The 24723-nt window shown below is 34.4% G+C and overlaps 1 protein-coding gene across 1 annotated transcript in view; it reads right to left on the reverse strand.

The window, feature by feature from the left end:
* The window catches only part of RAB6A (RAB6A, member RAS oncogene family), a 59931-nt gene that overhangs the window by 3336 nt on the left and 31872 nt on the right, over positions 1-24723 (reverse strand). The window contains exons 5-7 of the mRNA XM_025042874.1: positions 22752-22863; positions 15376-15469; positions 756-857 (exon numbers count right to left, since the gene is read on the reverse strand). Of these exons, the coding sequence (XP_024898642.1) occupies positions 756-857; positions 15376-15469; positions 22752-22863 (308 nt within the window). The remainder of the gene's footprint in view (positions 1-755; positions 858-15375; positions 15470-22751; positions 22864-24723) is intronic.

Here is a 24723-nt window from a genome sequence, read left to right on the forward strand (position 1 = left end):
GAAAATTTAGCAAATGGTATCAAGTAAAGATGGATGACCATTGAATGGTATGTTCAAGGATATAGCTTCTAGGCGATTCCTTACTTAGATCACAGCACACTGAAAACATCTTAAAATGTCTATTTATTCTATAAATGAATGCTATATGAAAAGCAGTATGCCAAATACAAAGAGATATAAAGATATGATCCTTGCTTTCCAAATGGTGAGATAAGACACGAACAAACATCTAAGAAATAAGCAGCAAAAATGTCATTTGAGTAATTTGGCTTGTGTTTGAAGTATGATGTTATGAAAAATATCTTCAAAAGGAGAAACACACTCAAACCTAATGAGATGTTCACTTTAGAGGCATGTGGGAACAGAGACGACTAACGACTGAAAGAACAACAGATTCATACATATTTTGTGCCCAAACCTAGGTATATGCACACTGGGTAGAATATAGCAGGTAAAAAAGACAGGTTATTTCAGTCATTTTTTTTTTCCTGTTAGTCACTCAGTATAAAAATTCCTCTAAGTTAAATGCAGATGTGATATAACTCCTAAGCACCTGAGTACTTGGGGTATTATCTCAAGTTCTCTAGGGACAAAAAATGAACAAGATATAGTTTTTTAATTCAAGGACCTCACAGTCTGGCAAAGGAAAGAGAATCAGTGTGATAAATGTTATAAACCAAGGAAGTACAAAATGATATGAGACTACAGATGACAGAAAGCCTTCCTCAGGAGGCTGGGGAGAATCTTTAGATGTTAACATTTGAGTTGGGATTTAAAGGCAGTTTTAAACTCTCACTTGGCTGAAAAACATACCGTGCAAAATGCTCAGATTTAAGTGGTCCATAAACATTGCTGAACTAAAATGAGAAGGAACAGAATGAAAAGGCCAGAGTTGAGTAACTGGAACTGTAAGTAATCTGTTTAGGGAACAAAGTATAGAAAAGGAACAAATTTTATCTGTAGGCAATCACCTGATGGGACAGGATTAGGGAAGATCTGAGAAAAAGTACAACTGTCTTGGTTCTATACGGTTTAGCAGCACTTTAGAGATGTATCAAAGTTAGGCATTACCATCAACCAAAATCAGCTATTAGACTTCAAACTGCAGAATGCTTATCTTAACATCTTCTAGTATACCAGAAATTGTGAAGGATCAAAGATCACAGGTGTGTAAATTACCACCAATCTAATCAATATAACATTAATTGTAGAAGGTGGGTCCATTTGCATTAATACATGAATACTCAGTTTCAAATAAAGACCAACGTTCTAAATATACCAATACATTCAACAATTAATGACTGTGAAAGTTGTTAATTTTACAAAAATAAAAATTTACAAAATCTAAATACAGAACTATATTGATAGAGTACAACAGATAACTTTAGGAAAAGTATTATGCCTTTTAAAGCTATCAAGTTTATAAAATTAATGCAAAATTAGACAATAATTCTAATCTTTTTGAAGTTTTTGTATATTAACATTAGATAATAAATTGAAAGAAGAATGCCAACTGTCAGTTCAAAATTTTATGCATCAAGAAAAAGTCTAACACCCATTAAAAATCATCTTTCATACAAAGAATATAGAGTATGAAGGAAAAACATATTTTATAGAAAATAAAGTTTGAAAAAAATGTACTCCCCTACCAACATTAGCTAAAAACGACCATCTACTTAGTACTGCAAATAGGTAATAAGTATAGTGACTACAGAAGTAATTCAGTAGCTGACAATGTGCCACTAGATCAAAATTTGTATCCCAGAAAATTTGTTCTGTAATGGTGATGTTAAGTATCGGTCTCAATGATTTTAACACCTGGTCATCTAACCAAAATTATAGTCAGCACATTTTTAATTTCAGTAGAGATGAGGGCAAGGGAAAAAAAAAAGTTTTCAGAAGAAATGCCTGAACAAATAAATGTTCAGAGATAGAAAGCACAAGGTACATTCAAGAATGGTTAGGTAGTCCAGACTAGCTAGAGCACAGAATATGTAAAAGGATTAAGATGAGGCTGTATATATTAAAGATCAGACTGAAAAAGACTTGGAAAGAATATGAACTTGTCCTGCAGGCAAAGAAAGAGAAGGCACCAGAAAAGCAGTTTGCATGAAGACTTCTATCAATAATCAGTGTTTTACTATGGCTATAAAGACATACAAATTACATACTAAAAGTGAAAGATATTAGGGTGAGATGGCAGAAAGCTAAACACTAAAAGGCGAAGAGTACATTTAACATTCTGGGTAGGCCACTTAGGTTGACAGGTCATCCTTCTGTCCCTTGGTTTTCTCATCTATAAAATGGGCTTAAAATAGTTGTACATTTAACTGACTAGATCATTGTGAAAATTAAGGGAAATCATTATGTTCGCTGCTTAGGACTGATCTATTTTTTAAAAAATCTTTAGTAAACAGTAGCTCTATTTCTATAGAAACTTGTCATAATAACTCATGGGTCCTGTGAGCTAGGGGACCAGAAAGTTTTTCCAAATGTTATGATATCCTTCAGTGGATTCTAGGATTACAGCAAAACACCCAACAGATTCAAAATTCTGCTTTAAGAAATTATGTAAAATGGGTGGAAAAAGAATGGAGGTTGGGGGAGACCTGAAAATATTAGTGCAGAACTAAAATGTTCTTACTTAGAAACATCTAGAAATCTTCCCAAGATCTCATAGCTTGCTACTGACATGAAGTAGTTTTTAAACTGCTTATCTTTTTGGCTCCTAAGGATATCAAAGTTTATTATAGGCTAGTTTAGAAATGGAATTTTTTTTCCCAAGGGAGAGGCACAGGAAAGGAGTGTTTACTTTCTGTGAAAATGGAATAAAATGAAGTTTTTAAGTTTTGAAGCTTAAGAAAAATTAAAATATGTTCTAATTAGTGAAAAGTACGTAACTAATGAGGTCTTTGGGGGAGGGTATTATTATATTCACAGTCGTCTACCTATTCTCATATAAAACAGTATTTAATGTGTTTACAGAAGCAGTATGGAGTTTGAACTAAGAAACTTTAGTGCTAACTACCCCACTATTATAGCTTTGTTACCTCAAGGATATTAATTTATCTAATCCTTAGATTTCTTCTAATAAAAAGGGGGATATAATTGTGAGGTTCAAAGGATACAATGATATTGCTTCTCTTTGGAATATCCTCCCCCTGCTCTCAGCCCAATATGTCTAGCTGACACTCATCTTTCAGGATCTATTCCCTGATAACTCCATAGAAAAGTTCCTTAACTTACTCCCAGATTCCTTCAATACCATCATCCTTCTATCTAATAAAATGTTTTTATATACTCTAATAGCACTCTGGATTTCTTCTTTCAGAGCTTTTACTGCAATGACTGTAATGGCCTATTTACCACTCTGTCTTTCCTCTAGATTTTAAACCTCTGGAAGGCAAGACTCATTTTTCATCTTTGTTATCCTAGTACCAGATATGCAGTAGTTTTTTTTTCCCCAAATGCTAGTTGAAAGAATGACTAATGGGTGTGAAAACACATTAGAAAGCATAGACTGCAGTTCATGTAGCTGATTTTAGTGCCTTGAGCCTATGGCTTTTGGGGATTCATGTGCATCTGAATTAACAGTAATTCCTTAGGCATGATTATCCATAATACTATTTAGCAGATGATCACAGATCTGAGAAAGATCTGTTTTTATCAAGTGAAAGAAAAACTAGCAATACTTAATGCTCATTGAACCCTCTCGACCCCCAAAAAATGGGCAAAAAAAGAAATGAATTTACTCAGTTCCTTGCAGAAAAAGGAAATATAAAAGGCCTTTTAAATTTATATGGAGTGAAAGTGAAGAAAAACTCTGATAAACTTCAACTTGATGAAAAAAACAAATGCCACTGAATAGTATTTCCTATCAAATATGAAGGATTCAATTAAAACAAGCAAATATAATAGGAAGTAATGACAGATTTGCCATACACCAAATTGGTAGCAGAGCTGAGATTCCAAGTTCATATTCTTTCTACTATCTTAATGCTACCTAGTATACATGAAGTTCTTTCTATATGGAAAGCACTGTGGAAAGGGCTGTGTGAAGAAACAGATGGGGGCTTAGGGGACTGGGTGAAAAAGATAAAGAGATCAAGAAGTACAAATCAGCAGTTACAAAATAGTCATGGATATGTAAGTACAGCATAGAGAAGAGAGTCAATAATATTGTAATAACTATTTATGGTACCAGGTGAGTACTAGACTTACTGGAGGGAATCACTTCGTAAGTTATATAAAGCTCTATCCACTACCACTGTATACCTGAAACTAATATAATATTGAATGCCAATTGTAACTGAAAAAATTTTTTAAATAAAAAAAAAAAAAAAATAGCTAACAATCCTGGATAAGAATTTGCTAGGCCTATTACTACACAAAAATCACAGACATGAAAATTTAATCCATTTTCTATGACCTAAAATTGTTATCTATAGTTTTATCTATATAATTTTTAAAATTTGGTGCTCCATCAAAATATTTCAATTAGATTAAAAGAAGTAATGTCACTAACCTAGGACATCTCAAAACAAGACAAGAAATAGTTTACAAAAGCCAAATTCTATCCTTACAAAAATATATGTAAGACAGGAAAGAAAAAACCTTAGGAGTTTGTTTTAAATAACCTTAAAGGAAAATCCATTTCTTAAATGCCAATGATACACTAAGAGACTTCTGCTATATTAGGACTCACAAATGACTAAACATGGGGCCAGTACAGGTGGTAATATATCTTTTTAAAACCCTCAGAAGACTTGTATTTACTGAGTATCTGCTTTCTATAGGTATCCTTGCCAGACCATTTTCTTTTCTGGAAAAATGGTATCAATTCCACCCAGACCTCAAGTTGTGTGGTATTTTACTTGTCATAATTTCTAGAGGGAAATAGGCATATTTAGGTTGAGGTGACAACTACAGGTATTAGCTTTGGAGATGACAAGATGAATATTGGCTTTCCATAGAAACTTTCAAGGTGAATATTTTGGGCTATAACTTTATAGATATTTAATTTAAAGGGGTGGATTGAAGAAGATCTTAAAAGTAAAATCAATGTTGCTACCAGGTCTTATCTTTATTATAAAATTAACTGACTATTTTATAAGCAGGAGAAATCCATCCTTCAAAGAACAAACTAAGCTAATCAGTCTCACCAACTTATAGAAAAATTTCCATTATGAAAGTAAACTTTGTAAGGGTAGGCAGCATTTTATATACCATTGTATTTCTTATATGATTGGGGGTTCAGATTAGTTGACTTAGATTTTTCGCTAGATCTTCATTTTAGTTTTGGTAGTCTATTATTTTTTGAAGTGAAAGTAATAGATGGAGGAGGCAAGAGAACTAAATGTTAAATCAAGCTGTATTCAGAGCCTATACCTTGTTGCTGCCAGACCAGGGGAAACCTGCAAAACAGAATATTCCTACTGGGATTACTAACAAATCATTTACCCATACCATGAAGAGAAAACAAGAAAAGTCTTTAAATTGCACTCTACCTAAAATAAACACGATCTCTTATTCCCTAGGCTAACACCATGGAGAACTTATAGATCAAAGGCTAGCCTGCCTTTCTCACTACATACCCTTGTTTTTCATATTGTGTACTCAAACCATCGAAGGAAAAAAGGTAAACAAAGTCTTTAAAATGTAATTTATAGAAATTAAGATTGATATATAAACTGAATTCCCTAAACACTCGGGGTGTCTTTGTCTCTGTCCTTCTCATTGCCTTTCCTCTCTGTCCCTCTTGGCTCTCACTCTGTCTCTGAGAGGAGACCACACTGTCTACGGAACATTACCCCTTCTCTAATAAATTTTCCTTTTGACTTTGACTCTGGTGTGTGCTTGAATTCTTTTCTGTGCCCCATCAAGAACCCTTTCCCTATCAATGCAGAATTTGAATCTCCCCCGAGGAGGCAGGAGAGAGGGGGAAGGATTTGCCCTGTCCTGCTTCAAAAGATTATTTAATTATCTTTTTCTTTCTTTTGCAATAAACTCTTAACAGGTCTTCTGACTTCCCTTAACTTCTACAGTCTATTTTTTCACAGAGCAGCCAGTGATTTAAATCCTAAATCAGATCATGTCAAATCTTTGATTAAAACCTTCCAAGAGGTTCCTACCTTACTCAGAATAAAAGCCCAAATCCTTGCTATAGCAAGGATTTACTTTTAAGTCCTATAGCCTATAGGACTTAAGACATCAGTTCCCTAGAACTATCCTTGTGTGAGTTCAATTCCTATCACTTGTCCCCTCCACTTTACTGCACTCTAACTTGACTGAACTCCACATCATCCCCTAAAAATGACAAGAATCTTTGAACTTGTCATTGAACTTGATGCTTAGAATGTTCTTCTCCAGATAAATGACTCACTTTCTCAATTCCTTTAAGTCTCTACTCAAATATCACCTTATCAGAGAGGCCTTCCCTGATTATCTTTTATAAATAAAGATCAATATCTCACTCCCTTCACTCTGTACTCTTTATCTCCCTGACCTTAATTATTTTTCTCCAGAGTCTCTAACCTCTTCAAATATAAAATTTCCATTTATTGCCTAACTCTACATATTAGAATGTAAACTCCATAATGATATGGACTTAAGATGTTTTGCTCACTATTACATCTCCAGTGCCTATAAGGTAACAGAACTAGGCACGTATGGTCAATAAACATCTATGAGTAAATTAATAACTAAGAGCATGGCCAATATAATAATTTCTCTTTCCACCAGTTCATATTCATCATATGTTTGGATTATTGCCCATTTAGTAATATTAAAGTCTGACTGCTGTGTTAGGGATGTGAAGCACAAAAGGATAAATTAGGTGTAAGATTAAATATGAGAGAGGCAGAATAGTGTAGGGTTAAGAGCACAGATTTTGGAACCAAAGAGACCTGAGTTCAAATTCTAGCTTGAGTTATAACCTTAAGCAAATTACTTAGCCTCTAAAACTTTGGTTGCCTATCAGTGAAATGGATATACTTATCTACTCCACAAGGATACAATGAGAATTAAGTGAGATAAACGCCTGGCACATTAAGTGGTTCTAACACACATTATGTTTAAGTAATTCTGGGCAAGTTATATAACTTCTATGCCTCAGATTTTCTCTCTAAAATAGTAACAATAGTAGCTGCCTTAAAGGACTGTTACATGGATTCATTCTTGTATTAAACAAATATCTAAGTACTTACATATTGCAGGTAAAGTACCTGCTTGGTAGGAAGGCAATAAAGAAATGTTTTAAAGTTAATATTCATGGCATAATATTCATACAATGTGTGCTAAGTGGTCTTGTGTTATATGTTAATTTCTTCTTTGGAGAAAGGAAGAAATTTACTGTCTGTTGCATTCGTTAGGCATTTATCATGTATTACTTACTCTTTATCATGAGAATGTGACTCTTCTGCTCAACTATATCATAAGTTTTTGAAATCAAAAATCATATTTTACATAGCATTATATTCTCCAAAGAACCTACAGTGATCCTGCGTATTGAAGGTACTCGCTACCTGTGAATTAAGGTATATGATTAAAGTACAAGAATAAGACCTGCTATGTGCCAAGAAGTATGGTAGACATGGGATACAGAGGTGTGGAAAAGAAATCATCTCTATCAATGCTTAAAGTATACATGCTTTCTCAGCAGGTATAAAAATAATTTCCACACACACACATCTTAACTCCACTGTAAATATGTATATAAGCTTTCATTGACTAGTTAGTGCTGATGCCCATCGGCTACCACTAATTTCTCATAAATTTCTCCTCTGTCTTTCAAACAAATCTTTTTCTTCTGACGAACAGTGATGATTTTAGAAGTTAAAAACCAAGGAGTGTTTCTGTTTATCATTTTCCATTACTGTAAAATTAGAGAATATAATAAGGTGACAAATAATGTACTAATTCTCAGATGAAAAGTCAGGTGGAACCTTAAATAATCACCTATTATCATTTCCTTCAGCAATTTAAACACCATACCACTTTGATGAAGAAAGCAATATTACTACCTTTTAAAAAACAGAATTAGAAAAATAAGAGGTAATTTATTTTCCTTAGGTTGTCTTTATCCTATATAATACAAATAATAATGTTAGATATTATTTATTCTAGTTCTAGCATGGATGGTTTTATTAAAAAACTAGAATAATATTCTTTAAGATAGAAACAGGGCTTTAGGGTTATGTGCTTAAACTAAAGAGTAAAAAGGTCAAGCACGGAACATTTTTAAATAAGAAGAAAAAGTAGCAATACTAGGTAGGAATAAATTTGTTTTATTTTAAGGCAAAGTTCTTAGGCACCAAGGCCCAATGACCTGAGCCATGGTCAGATATTAAATAATACATTAATAAAATCTCTTAGAATTGTTTAACTAGATGTTACCCTTAGCACTGATAAACATCTTTTATGCAGAAACGCTTTTGTGTACCTTCCAGTGAAAAGGCATGATTTTGTCAAATAAAATGAGTACAATACACAATCATCAAAAGTAACTGTGCTTTGCAAACATACATGGTTAAACAAAGACATGCAACATTTACTTAAAAGCATGTAAGATGACTATGATTTCCAATGTCTTCTAAGACAGTCAATGGACTATGAAATTTACTTGGTAAATTACTGAATACCAGCACCATTTCTGAATTGTGTTGACCTACAACAAAAACTCAGAAGGGGTCTGGGATTATTTCTTAATAATTACTTCTGTTGATATGTGTTACTCACTGATCAAATACTATAACTCTAAAATCTCCTTATGTTGAAATTAGATAAACGATAACATACAGTGTTCAGGAATAAATAAAACTAAGTATGTACTTGCTAAACAGTCTCAGTTATTTCATTTATCAAGTATTTTAATTTTTACCTCCATAAACTCAGTATAGGCTTTAGCTTTGGTAACAGAAGAATAGCTTATACAGGACTAACACTCTTGTATACAGTAATTTTGAACTCTAGACAAAATATAAAAATCAACTATTTGAAGGCTCTCGAAACAAAATGTAGAGAAAAACTAGGGGGCATTTCATCCCAGGGAAAATAAAAACCCACACTCACTGGGTAAGATCCATACTTATTCAGATTTCCCCAGGAGCCATTCTTAGCCTGTGAAATATGGAATGGCTAGAACTCAAGCAGAAAATTGGAGTTTTACAGGTTTGAGGTGTCAGCGGAATGCGAGTGTTGCTGGATTGATGAAGGAAATAGCAGAAAGGAGGAAGCCAAGAGGAAGAGCCCTAAAAATCTAAGTTTAATTTCCTGCAATCTTCAGTTGATTAGTCAATGGTACATATGTAGGAGAGACTCCAAGGAGCCCATCTGAAAGTAACAGCTTGAGGCTGAAAAAAATGAGCAGGGATTTCAGCTACTGCCTGCTCTAGGGATACAGCTCAGACTTCAAATTTCACCAAGACTGAAAAGCTTGATAAACATCTCAGGCTTTCTAGAGATCTACCCAAATGAAGCATAACATCAAGACTCCATAAATTCAAGGTGACCAGCCAGCAATTTAACAACATGCCATAATAAAATCTAGCATTTTGTAGAGAAAAATAACAGAAACCAGAGTCTGTATGTATCAAACACAATGCTGAGCATAGAACCAAAAATTACAAAACATGTATTCAGGGAATTCTAACCTAGAACCAAGAGAAAAAGTAAATACCCAATAGAAACAGACCCGAAACAACCCAGATGTTGGAATTAGCACATAAGAATTTCAAAACAACTGCTACAGATATGTTCAAGGACTTGAACATAATAATCACAGTAATCATCGGACAGTTGAGGAATTCCAAAAGAGAAATGAAACAAAAAATAAATGAAAAATCTTGGATTGAAGTACAGTATCTAAAATGATAAATTAATTGGATGGATTTCTAACAGTTTGAATGTGGCAGAAAAAAGATTAGTGGAACTTCAAGACACATCAATAATATTGTCCAATCTGAAAAAGAGAGAAAAACAAAACAAAACAATGAGCCTCAGTGATCAATGGGACAATATCCAACTGTTTAACAGATGTGTCATTGGAATTCCAGATGGAGAAGAAAAAATAGGTTATAAAAAATATTTTAAAATGACAAATTACATACAGAGAATGACATAAATTAGAGCTCATGAAAAATCTCATTAAAAATCATGGAAAATGGAAAACAATGTAATGGCATCTTTAAAGTATTGGTGGAAAAAGAAGCTGTCAACCCAAAATTCAATAACTAGCAAAAACATTCCTCAAAATTATTCTCCAAACGGCATTTTGAGCTAAGTGAAAGCTGAGAAAATCCATCACCCAGGAGACCTCTAAAAGAAACAGTAAGGAAAGTTATTTAGGCTAAAGAGAAATGATACCAGATGCAACTCAGATCTTTAAGGAATAAAGAACACTGGAAATAGTAAATATATGACTAAATAGAAAAGAGTGTCTTTTTCCTTAATTACTGTTTAAAGCAAATGTTAAAGCATTTATTATTGGGTTCATATGTGTGTAAACATATGTAACAATAACATAAAGAATAGGCTGCATAATTCCACATGAAATGGTAAAATATTAACTCAAGTTTAATCCCCAGAGCAACCACTAAAAAAGTCATGAAAAAAATTAGCCAAAAATCAAAAGAGAAATTTAACTACAGTATAAAAATATTTGATAAAACCAAAAATGACAGAGGGACAACTAGAAATCAAAGAGCAAATGGCAGATATAAACCTACATTAATAAATACATTAGATCTAAATAAACCAAAAATTCCAATTAAAAGGCAGAGTTTCAGACTGAATTAAAAAAAAGTGAGATCCAACTGTATGCCACCAACTTTACAAATAAAAAGATATACCAAGCAAACAAAAAGCAGTAAGAGAGCCGATGTGGCTATATTAAGATCAGAGAAAGACTTACAGACAAGAATTATCAGAGAAAAAGAAGGACATTACTTAACATTAAAAGAGTCAATACCCTAAAAAAAAATAACAATCCAAAATATGTATGCGCCCAATAAAAGAACTTCAAAACACATGAAGTAAAAGCTGACAGAATTATGGCAACACAAACAAATACAAATGTTGTTGTAAATTTTAATACTTCCTTCTCAGTAAATTTTAGAACTACACAAAAAAATTAGTAAGGCTATATAAGATTTCAACAATGCTCTCACCTTTCTTGACCTAACTGATAATTTATGGAACATTATATCTGACAACTGTTGAAAAACATTCATTTCCAGTGCACATGGGACATTCACTGAGGCCATATGCTAGGCCATAAAACAAGTCTCAATAAATTACAAATGACTGAAATGTTACAATGTATATTCTCTGATCACGAAAGAAGTAAATTAGAAGCAATGACAACAGGACATCTAGATATGTCTCAAATATTTGAAAATTAAACATTTCTATATCTTCATTGATGTGGTCATCACATCTATACATACATTTATCAAAATTCATCTAATTGTAAACTTAAGATTATGTGCATTTCACTGTACATAAATGTTTACCTTAATAAAAAAATTAATAGAAAAAAAGTTCAGTGTAGATTTAGCTGAATTCAAAGAAACTCAAGAGTATCTTTATCTAAGTTGCAATCAAAAGACTGAATGAAAGACAAACCCCATGTAACCTAACTTCTCTAAGCTTGTTCAGTCAAGCTTAGAACAATTCTTAAGACTGAGTCAAACTCAATAAATTAATTTTATTCTTATGGCAAAGCACGGCAGCTCTAAGTATCTGCTAAAAAATAAGGCATATTATTCTTTCATTTAATGAATATTTAAAGAGTTTTAGTCTAGTGGCAGGCAGATTTGACCAAAAAAAATTTCTATATTAAAACTAAGACGGGGTGCTAGTGCAATAATTAGGAAAGGTACTTAATCTAAATTTGATGGTTTGAACTGAGTTTTTAGTTACAAATAGCAACAGACAGGGAAGCAAGTGTTTTAGGAAGAGGGACAATACCATACAATGGCAACACAAAAACATGGTAAACTTGGGGCACTTTAAACAGCATCATATGGGTATATAGTGCTCAAAGATCAGAGTAGTGACATATGCAGAGGCCAGATCAAAAATTCTGAACAGCAGTGAACTGCATACTAAGGAGTTTACTTATAATTCAGGATAAAATTCACAGAAGTAACTTGATCAGATTTGCATTTTAAAACAATCACTCCGGTAGCGGGATGGAGAATAAACCAAAGTGGGTAAGATTTGAGGCAGATATCAGTTAATGAGCTATGGTAGCAGGCAAGGCAATAGACAATGAGGGCCTTAATATAACTGTGAGAAAAGTAGAATAAAAATTCTAGGTATCTAAATGATTGAGTCTAGGGTGTAAAAACAAATGAACCAAAAGACCTTCTGGGTTTCACTAGGTTTGTTCTACTTTATGAAGATACATTTGGCACTTGGGATACATAATATTTAATTTCTTATGTACCAATTTGGCTTCTACAAAGACTGACAGCCATTTGAGTGTTGAGAGTACAAAGTACCTTCTGTATCTAGGAGGGGTTAGGGAATCAATGCTTGTTCAAACAATTATCAAACTGAAGAGGTTTGACATACTTGCTGAACCATCTCTATGGTTTTATGTCTTTTTTATAAAGTACAGTTTGCATGAGAATTCCCCTGAGACTCTTGTTTAAAAATGTTAATTTTAGAACACGACTTAATTGAATCAATATCCAGTAGTGCCCAGAAACCTGTATTTTATATAAGCTTTCAGGTACCTATCATGCACATTAAAGTTTAGAGCCATTAAACAATTCTCAAATCCCAGATTTTCCTAGGGACAATTTGCCATTCTAAAATCTCTGTCCTTTCTTGCCTTTGATTGGATATCAGGTACTCTACTCGCTACCAAAGACAGTTGGGTAGAGAAAAAATACATTTCTAGCCTATGGGTAAAATACATTACCCATAAATAAACTTTATGGTTTCAATAAAGGCTGTTTAACACTGGGTGATTTGTAGTGCAACTATAAGAAAGAAGACAAACATTCTTTCACTTCTAGTCATTTAAATGTTTTTTTTTAAAGTGATACCCTATTTCATTAGTTCTTAAGCTCCTTTATAAAAATTCAAGGAATTGCCAACTCATAAAAAATAATGTGATTTATTTCCTAGCTAATGCTTAAAATCAGCCAGTAATTTCCCCACATAACAGAAATATATTTCTATATGATTAATCACTGACAGTTAAAAGGGGAAAACTTTAAACTATTATTTAAATGTGCTTATTAAGATTTTAATTCTTTTTTTTTCTTTGGTTTTATTCTCTCATTTGTGGGGGGGTGCTTACTGGATTTTTTTCTTCCTTAACTAAATTATATGGGCTGACAAAGTGTGGGTCTCTAAATACTGAAATAAAATTCTAATAATCTATGGTACTCTGTGGTATACTCTATAAATGAAAAGTATTGGTATTTGTGAGTTAAGAAGGAAGCTACCAAAAAAGAAAAAAAAGGGAGGCTCTATTCCAAAATTTGAAAATAGTAATTTTGGTCATATTTAAAAGATAATCAAATAACCCCCCAAAATTAGGAATTTCAGCAAAATCCTATGTTCAGACACAACATTTAAATAAGGAGAAATAATAAAGTAGCAAATGGGTTTTGAATTCAGGATTAGATTGTTTTATAAAAGAAGTCTCTCTTCATTATCACTGGTTAGCTATATCTCTCCATATATGTCAGGCTTTTGGAAAAAATTATGTGCCTTGTAATGCAAATGTTTTAAAATGGAATTGTGGGGATGGTTGCAAAATGCTGTAAATTCACTAAAAATAACTGTATGCTTAAAACAGGTAAATTTTGTAGTATGTAAATTACCACTGAATAAAGTTATTAAAAATTATGTTTATAAAATAGTAAAAGAATGACATATCTCATTTTCTCAACATCCTAGGAGTTATCTAAACTTGGAAGAAATTAAATGTCATGAAGACACTATGTATCACTGCTCACTGTATGCTGACGATCTTAGAGCTTCCACACCTATGAGACTATTTAGGGTCAGGACTAGGGGGCCACAGCAGGCCTTTCTTTAGACATTAACTCAGATCAAAATATGTCCCATAGAAGGCTAAAGTTTGCAATATAAGAAACTAGCTCACATCCTTTTCAAAGTGTCTATAACACAGAAAGCTAGATGAAGCTACACAATGCTGTGTCTTAGAACAGTGACATATGATAATATTGTGGTAACTTCTATTACTCAAACTCTTAAACTGTCTGTGGCTCCTGTGGGTTCAGTTACTTATCACTTACTAAATTCCATACATACTGGTAGGTTCTGGGAATATATAATTTTGATGGGAGATAATTTCAATATAATATAGCAAGTTCTATAACAGTGGTTTCACAGGGGTGAAGAGTCTGTAAAAACACAGAAAGGAATAATTTATCACTAAATGAAACAGCCTGGAGTTATGGTAGAAAATTTCATAGAAAATGTTTCTGAAGAACTGACACTTAAACTGAAACTTAGAAGGATGAGTTGGTATCAGTCAGGAAAGAAGAGTATGAGTATTCTAAGCAAAGAGAGAAACAGCATAAACAAAGATAGGGAGCCATCAAACAGTATGCCATGGAGAGGGAATCAGTGACAATTCAGTATTATTACTTACATATGTTTCAAGGAAAGGAGAGAGAGAAAATAAAGTGCCCAAAATGAAAACAACATAGAGAATTTTTCATAAAGCTCTACTTATGCAGTTTAAAAGATTTTACTTTAACTCTCTATTGATCACCTAGAATTTAAAAAAATAATTCAATTGCTCTGTAAATCCTATAAATCTGAGACTACTCCTCTACATAACATTTAGCCCTGAAGAACTAAGTAGGTGAGTTTTTGGCTACCACATCTTTCAGAAAAATTTGATAATGTGAGGTGTCACATATTTTCCGCTCTCCAAAACTCTCCTGTTATAAATACTGTTAAAACACCAGCAGTTTATTAAGGATAAAGTAAACAGAATGTGTTTTCATGACAAGCAAAACACCATTCCTGTGACAGCAAATACTTGGTGTCTTTTATCTTAATCTTACCATCAAGCCCTAACATAAGAAATTTTACTGTGAAACGATGCAGTAGGGTAGTAGTAGGAGTATGGTGAGTTAATAACTTGCAATCTTACAATCATAATAAAATACTTGTCCTGTGCATAATCTGAAGATTGTCAAGTCTTTTCCTTTTTTCCAAAACCTATATTTTTTCATTACTTTTCAATATGTTGCTAGTTCATAAGTCCTGATGTTGCTAACTGAAATAAAATCGTACACTAGAGAATAGAATACTCACATAATTATTTCATAATATGTTTTTCAACTTGATAACCTCAACTTATACTAAAAGAACACTTACCTGCTTTACATTGTATCCCGCTTTTGCACTAGTTTCAATAAACATAACATTCAGCTCTTTGGCTTTCCTCTCCCCCTCCTCAATTGACACTTGCCTGCAGGAAAATAAAAAATTCTTCTTTTTGAAAGATGATATTATAAAGATTTTAAACAAAGTTCTGAAAATAACTTTTCTTGATATGAGTGCTGGTTACCCAGACTAGTCTGAAAACTCAAGTTGCAGTTTCAGGTGTACAATTTAACAGTAAGGCATAGATACATGTATTGCATTTTGTGTTCCCTTTCTATAGTTAGATTTCTTTCTGTCACCACATATTTGATCCGTTTTACCCCATCAACCTCCTCCCTCCCCTCTGGCAACCACCAGTCTATTGTCTACGTCCATGAGTCTGTTTGTCGCTTTTAGGTTTATATCACACATATAAGTGATATTATGTGGTGTTGCACTTTTTCTGTCTGGCTGATTTCACTTAGCATGATTATCTTGAGGTCCATCCATGTTATTGCAAATGGCAGTATTTCATCTCTTCTTACGGCTAATATTCCATTGTATATATGTACCACAGCTTCTTAATCCAGTCGTCTATCATAGGACAATTCAACTGCTTCCATGTCCTGGCCACCATGAATAAAGCTGCTATGAACATAGGTGTGCAAATATCACACTTAAACAATTTTTAGGGCATTTATTTTTAATGATTTGCTTTTACTTTGCTGAGCTCATCTTGTAACAGTTCTATTTTTAAAAACTTAACAGCCTGTTACTTTCTCTTAATATTAGACTATAAGTACCCTTGTGATGAAAAACTGTTTAGAATAATTTTTAATGGCTAGATAACCTGTCAATTTGCTATTATGTTTTATACAACCATTCCCAAACTGTTAGAAATATAAGTTGTTTTCAAATTCCACACTACTGTGAAAAATGTTGCTATAAACATCTTTGTGCTTAATATTTTGTACACTGTGGCTTATTTCCTTAGGTTGGATTTTGTGAATTTCTCTAAGTGGAAAAGTGAGTCGAAAGACATGTATGTTAGTCTCTTGATACACAGTATTAATATTTTAATACTTCTTTTAGAGGGCATTTTGTGATGTATTATAATTAGCAGTATGCCTCAAATTGTGAGCTCTTCAAGTACAAGATTATCTCATTCATCTTGGTGGCCTAAATGCTTAGCTGGCACATACGTGTTTAATAAATATGCAAATATTCTAATTAAATGAATCTAAACTATCAGCCAACAAACTGTGCTTCTTACAACACAGAAAATTAAAGCAATGCAAAAGACGGGACAAGTTTCCACCATATCTATCCATTGGTCTTACCTGTGTGTGTGCCTTTATAGTCTACCTCTAGTCCTATTGCTAGGAACTGTCCTTACTCCCCAAACTTATACCTACGAGCTACATACTACTGGATTCACACTCTCTACTTGTCTACAAGATATTATCCTAGAGTCACCTCTATAAAAACAAGGACATTCTCTTACATAACAATCTGACTGTTAATGTTTTACTCCATTAGTTTTATCTTCTCAGTCTCTATGAATTTGTGTATATTAAAAAACACATTTTTTCTTAACAATTTGGAAGTTGACAATCTGCAAACCATTAGCTCTAAATATTTTAGCAGTGTAAATTTCCTAAAAATAATTGTCAGATGCCCTAAAACCTATTCCTTGGACCTCTTCCCTATTTCAGTTACTCTGTTGGTGATCCACGTAGTCTTGTGGTTTAAATATCATCTATATGCTGATGACTCCCAAACTTATATATTGAGGTTGGAGCTCTGCTCTGAACTCCAGACACATATATCCAACTGCCTACCTGACATCTAATTAGATATTAGGATATCTAATGCCATTCTAAACTTATATTTCCCACCCATTCCATCAGTATATCTTGTCTATCTTCAAAATATATCTCAATTTGACCAGTGATCACCACACAAGCTTTGCCTTGTATGACCTGGCCTCCATCATTTTTTCTTTTTTTTTACCTCATTGCCTAGTACTCTTTCCATCATTCTCTGTACCAACTATATTGGCCTCCTTGCTGCTCCTAAAATAAGCTCTGTATTTCATCTGGTATAAGTATTGCTGTCTACCTTTTTTAGATTTCCATTCTCTGTACCAACTATATTGGCCTCCTTGCTGCTCCTAAAATAAAGTAAGCTCCTAAATTGTAAAATTCCCAATTTAGGGATTTTACATTTTCTGAGCTATATGCCTAGAACCTTTTCTTTCTCAAAATATCTTCATAGTTAACTCCCTTACTCCTGTAGTGTTTAAAAGTCACTAGTCATCATCTCAGTGAGGTCTTCCACTGCTATGCTAATTTTTCGAATTCACCCTTGACATTTCATATTCCCTTTCTCTGCTTTATTTTTTAATATTGACAGATATTATCAAACATGCTATGTATTTTTTGGACTTAGTGTCTGGTGCGCCCTCTGGAATAAAAGCTCCTTGAAGGTTTGCCTTTTTTGTTCACTATTCTAGTTTAGAGTAGCATCCTCTGAAACCTAAGTGATATTCAATAAATACTTTTTGAATTATTAGTCTGTAAACCCTACATGTGAAGGATTCCAGACAGAAACCGTTTTTAATTTTAGAACTATAAGTTACTCCAACAAAATGGTTAAAAGTTAGCTATAGCAATGGTTCTAAACGTGGTCTGATTTTGTCAGAATCACCAAGATTCTCTAAAATATATATTCAAGGGCCCTACTCGACACTAATTGAATCATAGTATTTAGAAGTAGGATCTAAACTACCCAAATTTAAAAAGCTGACCATGATCCTTACAGCCAGCATCTTAAAAGAGGATCTAGTAAGTCATATATACTGAGAGATTCTCAAGTTTGAAACAGATGGGCTACAGGGGACAAAGAGTACTGAACAGCTAGATGCTTACATTGAGACACTGAAACTGGGTCTTTTCTCTAAGTTTTACCCCAAAAAAATATTTATCAAAGAAAGTGATAAAGACATTTAACTTTTTGAAAATTTTTATTAAAAATTTTCAGATTACAAAAGTCATTAATTTTTAAGAAGACCAATTATCACAATGAATTCCTCCATAATCTCACTCTCTTCCCAAAGATGACTACAGTTAAGTTCCACGTATGCTTATATAGGTTTGTTCTAAGCAAAAAAAAAATCTCTCTACTATCTTTTTGTTAATAGAAAGGATATCATGGTATGTGTACCGATCAAGTGCTTTTTCAAGCTTCATGTGTTAAACCAGGGGTCCCCAACCCCTGGGCCATGGACCGGTAATGTTAGGAACCGGGCTGCACAGCAGGAGATGAGCAGCTGGTGAGCAAGCAAAGTATCATCTGTGTTTGCAGCCACTCCACAGCACTAGCATCACCGCCTCAGCTCCACCTCAGATCCACCTCAGATCATCAGAAATTAGATTTTCATAGGAGCACCGGTCTCCGGTGCCAAAAAAGCTGGGGATCACTGTGTTAGCCAGCAATAAATTCTTACCATTCTTTTTAGTGGCTACAAGTATTCATTTACAAAACACTACTGTTACTGATAGACATTTAGATTGCTTTTAAATTTTTTAGTATTACAAATAACATTGCAATAAACATCCTTTTATTTTCATCTTTCACAGGTCTGAGGGTATATCTGTGGAATAAATTATTACAAGTGGATGTGAGTCAACAAATATTTTAAATTCCGATATTATTAAACTGCTCCCCCCCTAAATTATATTAGTGACATATTTGTTTACGAGAGTTCTTGTTTATTCAGACTCTTGATGATACCATGCATTATCAATGTCCATCCCTGTTGTTGTAGACGGCAAGATTTCATTCTTTCTTAAGGCTGAGTAATATTCTATTGTATATATGTACCACTTCCTTGTTATCCATTCATCCATTGATAAAAGCCAGGCTGTCTCCATATCTTGGCTATTGTAAGTAATGCTACAATGAACATATGGATTCACATGTCCCTTCTAAGTAGTGTTTTGGGTTTCTTCAGATAAATACCCAGAAGAAGGATTACTGGATCCTTGTCTCTTGTTTTAAAGTCTATTTCATCTGGTATAAGTATTGCTGTCTACCTTTTTTAGATTTCCATTTTCATAAAAAGTCTTTTTCTATCCCTTTACTTTCAGTCTGTGTATGTCTCTCGATTTGAATGAGTCACTTCTAGACTGCGTATATAAGGGTCTTGTTTTCTTATCCATTCAGCCACCATATGTCTTTTGATTGAAGCATTTAATCCATTTACATTTAAAGTAATTGTTGCTAGATATGTAGTTATTGCCATTTTGTTATTCATTTTTTTTATCTTTTTCTTCTTAACGAAGTCCCTTTAACATTTCTTATACTAGTTTGACATCCTGTAGCTTTTGCTTGTCTGGGAAGCTCTTTATCTGTCCTTCGATTCTAAATGATAGCTTTGCTGGGTAGAGTAATTTTGGTTGTAGGTCCTTGCTTTTCATCACTTTAAGTATTTCATGCCAATCCCTTCTGGGCTACAAAGATTGTTGAGAAATCAACTGCAGTCTTATGGGAGCGCCCTTGTAGGTAACTAAATGCTTTTCTCTTGCTGCTTTTAAGATTCTCTCTTTGCCTTTAAACTTTGGCATTTTAATTGTGATGTGTCTTGGTGTGAGCCTCTTTGGGTTCAATGTGTTTGGGACCCTCTATGCTTTCCGTGACTGTATGTCTATTTCCTTTGCCAGGTTAGGTAAGTTTCCCATCATTATTTCTTCAAATAGGTTTTCAATTCCTTGCTCTCTCTCTTCTCCTTCTGATATCCCTATGATGAGGATGTTGGTATGCTTAATGGTGTCCCGGAGGCCTCTTAAACTATACTTTTTTTTAAAATTATTTTTTCCTTTTGCCGTTCTGATTGGGTGTTCTCTGCTACCTCCTCTTTGAAATCGCTGATTCGATACTCCGCTTCATCTAATCTACTCTTGATTCCCTCTAACGTATTCCTCATTTTAGTTATTGTAGTCTTCATTTCTGACTGGTTCTTTTTCATGTTTTCTATCTCACTGCTGAAGTTCTCATCGAGATCACTGAGCATCCTCATAACCAGTGTTTGAACTCTGCATCTGGTAGACTGCTTGTCTGCATTTTGTTTAGTTTTTTTTCTGGAGCTTTGTTTTGTTCTTTCATTTGTGACATGTTACCTTGTCTCCACATTTTGGCTGCCTCTCTGTGTTTGTTTCTATGTATTAGGTAGAGCTGCTATGTCTCCTGCTTTTGAGTGGCCTTATGTATTAAGTAGTAGGTGTCCTGTGGGACCCAGTGGCACAGTCTTCCCTGGTCACCTGAACCAGGTGCTGCAGGGTATGTCCCTTGTGCAGATTGTGTACCCCTTCCTACAGTAGTTGAGCCTTTGTTGCTGTCAGCATGTCAAGAGGAGGGACTGACTATCAGGCTGATTTGGTTGTGAGGACTGGCCATGACTACAGTAGAGGAGCTGTTGTGCAGAGTGTAACCCTATAGAGCAGGATTTGCTGTAGCAGGACTCTGGTGCCTGCCCAGTCTGCCCTTGGGGTGTGTCATCCTTAGATGTAGCTCTGGGTGGTGTTCTGGCTTGATCTGAAGCCAGCCACCACAGTGCTGGCCCTGGGGCCTCCTGGAAAGGGCTCTGCCACAGGCCAAGTTCAGCCATAGCCTGTGCACTGACTGGGGCCACCTAGCATGAGCCACCAAGCAATCCACAAATGGCCACCAAACGTCCTGTGCTTGGAGGTGCCTTAAGAGGCCAAGCCACAAACTGAGGCTGGCCGCTACTAGTGTCAGGCTTGGGACTTTCTCAGCAAAAGGTATGGGACATGCCAAGGCCAGATGCTGCTTGTTTGGGTTTGGTGAATCCTTGAGAGATTTTAGGAAAGTCTGCAGCATTAGCCAAGACAGGCCATTCGCAAGGAAAAGCGGTTTGGGTGGGCCTGCAAGTTGGGTGGGTTGTAGTTCAGGGAATCACCAGGCGATGCAACCAGTGTTAGCCAGGCTGATAAAGACTCAGATATGGCAGCAGCCTGCATCTGCATGCCAGGAAGAGGGGAAGGCTTAACAAAGAAACAATGGATTCCGCCAACAGTTCTGTCTGGGAGAAAGCTGCCCTTCCAGCCTTTGACCTGAAGGCAGACAATTTCAATTCCTCCCCATATATCCCTGGCACCTTTGAAGTTGCTGCCCTAGCACTAGAGCTCAGAGCGAGTGAGTCTATCAGTGAGTAAGTCTGTCAGTAAGTCTGTGCATGGGACATTTAAAAGAAGTACCTGGGACTCCAGTAGCCCTCTGTCTTACTCAGCCACAATCTCCACTAGTTTTCACAGCTAGAAGTTGTGGAGACTTCTCTTCTTGACACTAAAACCCTGGGCTGGGGTGCCTGGTGTGGCGCCGAGAACCCTCATTCCTCTGGGGGAATCTCCACAACTGAAATATCCCTCTAGATTTTTAATTGCCACACACGAGTGTGGAACCAGCCTGCTCTGCATTTCCACCTCCCTACCAGTCTGGAGGTGGCTTCTTCTGAAGGTTCTTAGTTTTAGGACTTGTGTTCAGTAGATTACAGGCCATTATCGATAATGGTTGTTTTGTAATTTAGTTGTAGTTTTGATGTGGTCATGACAAGAGACAAGCACAGTGTTTACCTACTCTGCAATCTTGACCGGAAAATTGAAACATTTCACTTAACAATGCAAGTTTATTACACAAATTTCAATATCCAACTATGAATAAATAATAAATAGTAAAACTTTCTACTATTAAGTAAAATGTCCAGTAGATAACTTAGGAATGCTGAAGGCAGATATTCAAGCCATGAGTTCTACAGTGAATGTTAATATATTTTGCATCCTGTGACTTGAATGTGGCTTTCCTCATTTGACTAAGGTATCATCAAGCTATTCTGTTCAACTACACAGTCTGGCTCAACCATATAATTTAAAAAAGAAAAGAAAAACTACACCACTGAATTATAATGAATATATATAAGAATACTACCAAAAGAGTGCATATTTAATCATTATGAATAATTTTTAAAGACAGATGTTTTTAAAATATTTTTTTTAACAGAACACTGCTCATATTTATGAGGCCTAAAAAATGTAAAAAAGTTAGCTTCATGTATAAACAATGTCTCCTCCCTTGTGCAAACAATCTTGCATAAGAGTTATTTAAATATGGGTTTACATAGAACAAAAAAACTCATGTTCCTTAAGGACTGAGTTTAATGTTTTATATTTCAGGCTCCCACATTAAAGAATGATATAAATTTAAGGATTAAACATGTCTTCTTTCAAAACAATTCTTCAGTAACATTAAAAATAACAAGCTGCTTAACAAAGAAATTAAACATTACATACACATACAAAATCACTCCATACCTCTTATCAGCAAGATCTGTTTTATTTCCTACTAGCATGATGATAACATCACTTCCTCTTTCTGTTCTGACATCATCAATCCACTTTGTAGTTTGCTGGAATGAGTTAACATCTGGTATAGGAGGGTGTACAGAGAGATTAGTGTTATTGCAAATGCCTCCTCATGTGATGAACCAAAGAAAGAAAAGAAGAGGAAAAAAGCCCTGGAAGTTGGAAGGGGGCTGGCACATTAGGACCCACTTTTAATGTGCCTGCAACATAACTCCATTTTATCTGAGTACAACTGTCAGTAGTCTAAACAAATCGTAAGACTAAAATCCTCAAGGTTCCTTTTATAGTAGTTAAAATTTTTTATATCATTTAAAAATTTTGGACATGACCAAAGGAGTGTAATGTACTCTATGAAACTGAGGAAAAAAAAATATTTTTAATGTAAGGACAGCTATGGCAGATAATATGGTGTCACATTGCTACAATGCTTTTTTGATTACTTACACATATCAAACACAACAAAGAAAGCATTTCCAAAAGTATGTCAGCCAATAAGTCCCAACACATCCAGAAAATCTGTAAAGCCTTTAAATAGCTTTTAACACCACTCTGTTTGCATTGCTTATTCAGTTTGTGATCACTTTAACTTAAATTTATTAGTTTAATGCACCAGAATCACTTGTAAAAAAAAAAAAAATCGATCTTCTATAGTGCCAGAGTCTAAGTAGACTACTTCAATATTTTTTACAGCAGCTAAAGAAAACAGTTTACTAATATTTTAACCATACACACAATTTAAAAAAAAAAAAAAAATACACCAGGTTTCACTTGATTTGGTTAAAGTAAGCACAAACATTTTAAAGCTGCAAAACATGTCAATGCACAATAATGAACATTTTTTTAAACAAGTAGCAACCCAAAGTAAAAGCTTCAAGAAAAGATTGCCTATAGCACCTGACCAAAAAAAGTCTTTGAATGTAAACTTGTAACTTACAATTCTGCCACTGCAATTATTAAATAGATATGATTTCTGATTGAGCAGATATGCAAAAATGTATAGTAACAGGACTACTCACTCAAATCAATATTTTGTGGATATGTTTTAAAGAAGTCTAAGATGTGGTACTTTCCTGGTTGTTCTATGAATGGGGGACCACTATATAGAATGATGCTTAATACTGCCTAATAACCCAATTTATAAAGACAATTTTAATCAGAGAGCATTTCCCTGTAGGTCACTAATGCTCCATGGAAAATTTAAAGTCATTTAAAATGCCAAAGGCATTATTCATTCTTTAGGGAAAAAGAAAAATGAAGACCATTACTTTAGTCTCCCACTTAACTTTTTTTCTCAGAGAGAAATGAAAATGTAATTTGTTAGCAACGAAGCGAGTCACAGAATCCAGATATGATTTGGATGAAAATGATTAATAGAAGACTGCACGTTATGTTTTCTCTGAACTCCTCTATAGAGAGGATGGCTGAAAGGGGAAAGCAGAGAAAAGCTGGCTAGTGGAAGTTTTTAATAGCTTCAACAGAAGCTTTGGAGGATTTGGAAAACTTGGTAAAAGGCTTAAATGCAGATTATTTTATTTTAGAGAAACTTCAGGTCAAGTTAAATTTAAAAAATGTTCTTCCAACCATAATTAAGGTGTGGCTTAGGGATAATAGGATACTCAGAAAACCTTGGATTCATAATCGGACCCAAAGGAAAATTTCCAGGGCAAAAAGACCTGGCACAGTAGGAATAAAGCATAGCTTGTACAAACACCAGAGCAAATATTTCTGACCTAGCCAGTCTATGATAGGTTTGCTAAAACTCATTTTTACATGCCAGTATGGAAAACAAGCACAAGACAAGAACATGCATGCAGCTAAGCTAAGGGTTGAAAGAACGTTAGAAATGCATAATTCCCCCCACTCACTTGTGATATCATAAACAACAACTGCCACAGTGGAGTCACGAATGTAGCTAGGAATC

Source organism: Pteropus alecto, unplaced genomic scaffold, assembly GCF_000325575.1.
Source record: "Pteropus alecto unplaced genomic scaffold, ASM32557v1 scaffold7, whole genome shotgun sequence".
NCBI classification, from domain to species: Eukaryota; Metazoa; Chordata; class Mammalia; order Chiroptera; family Pteropodidae; genus Pteropus; species Pteropus alecto.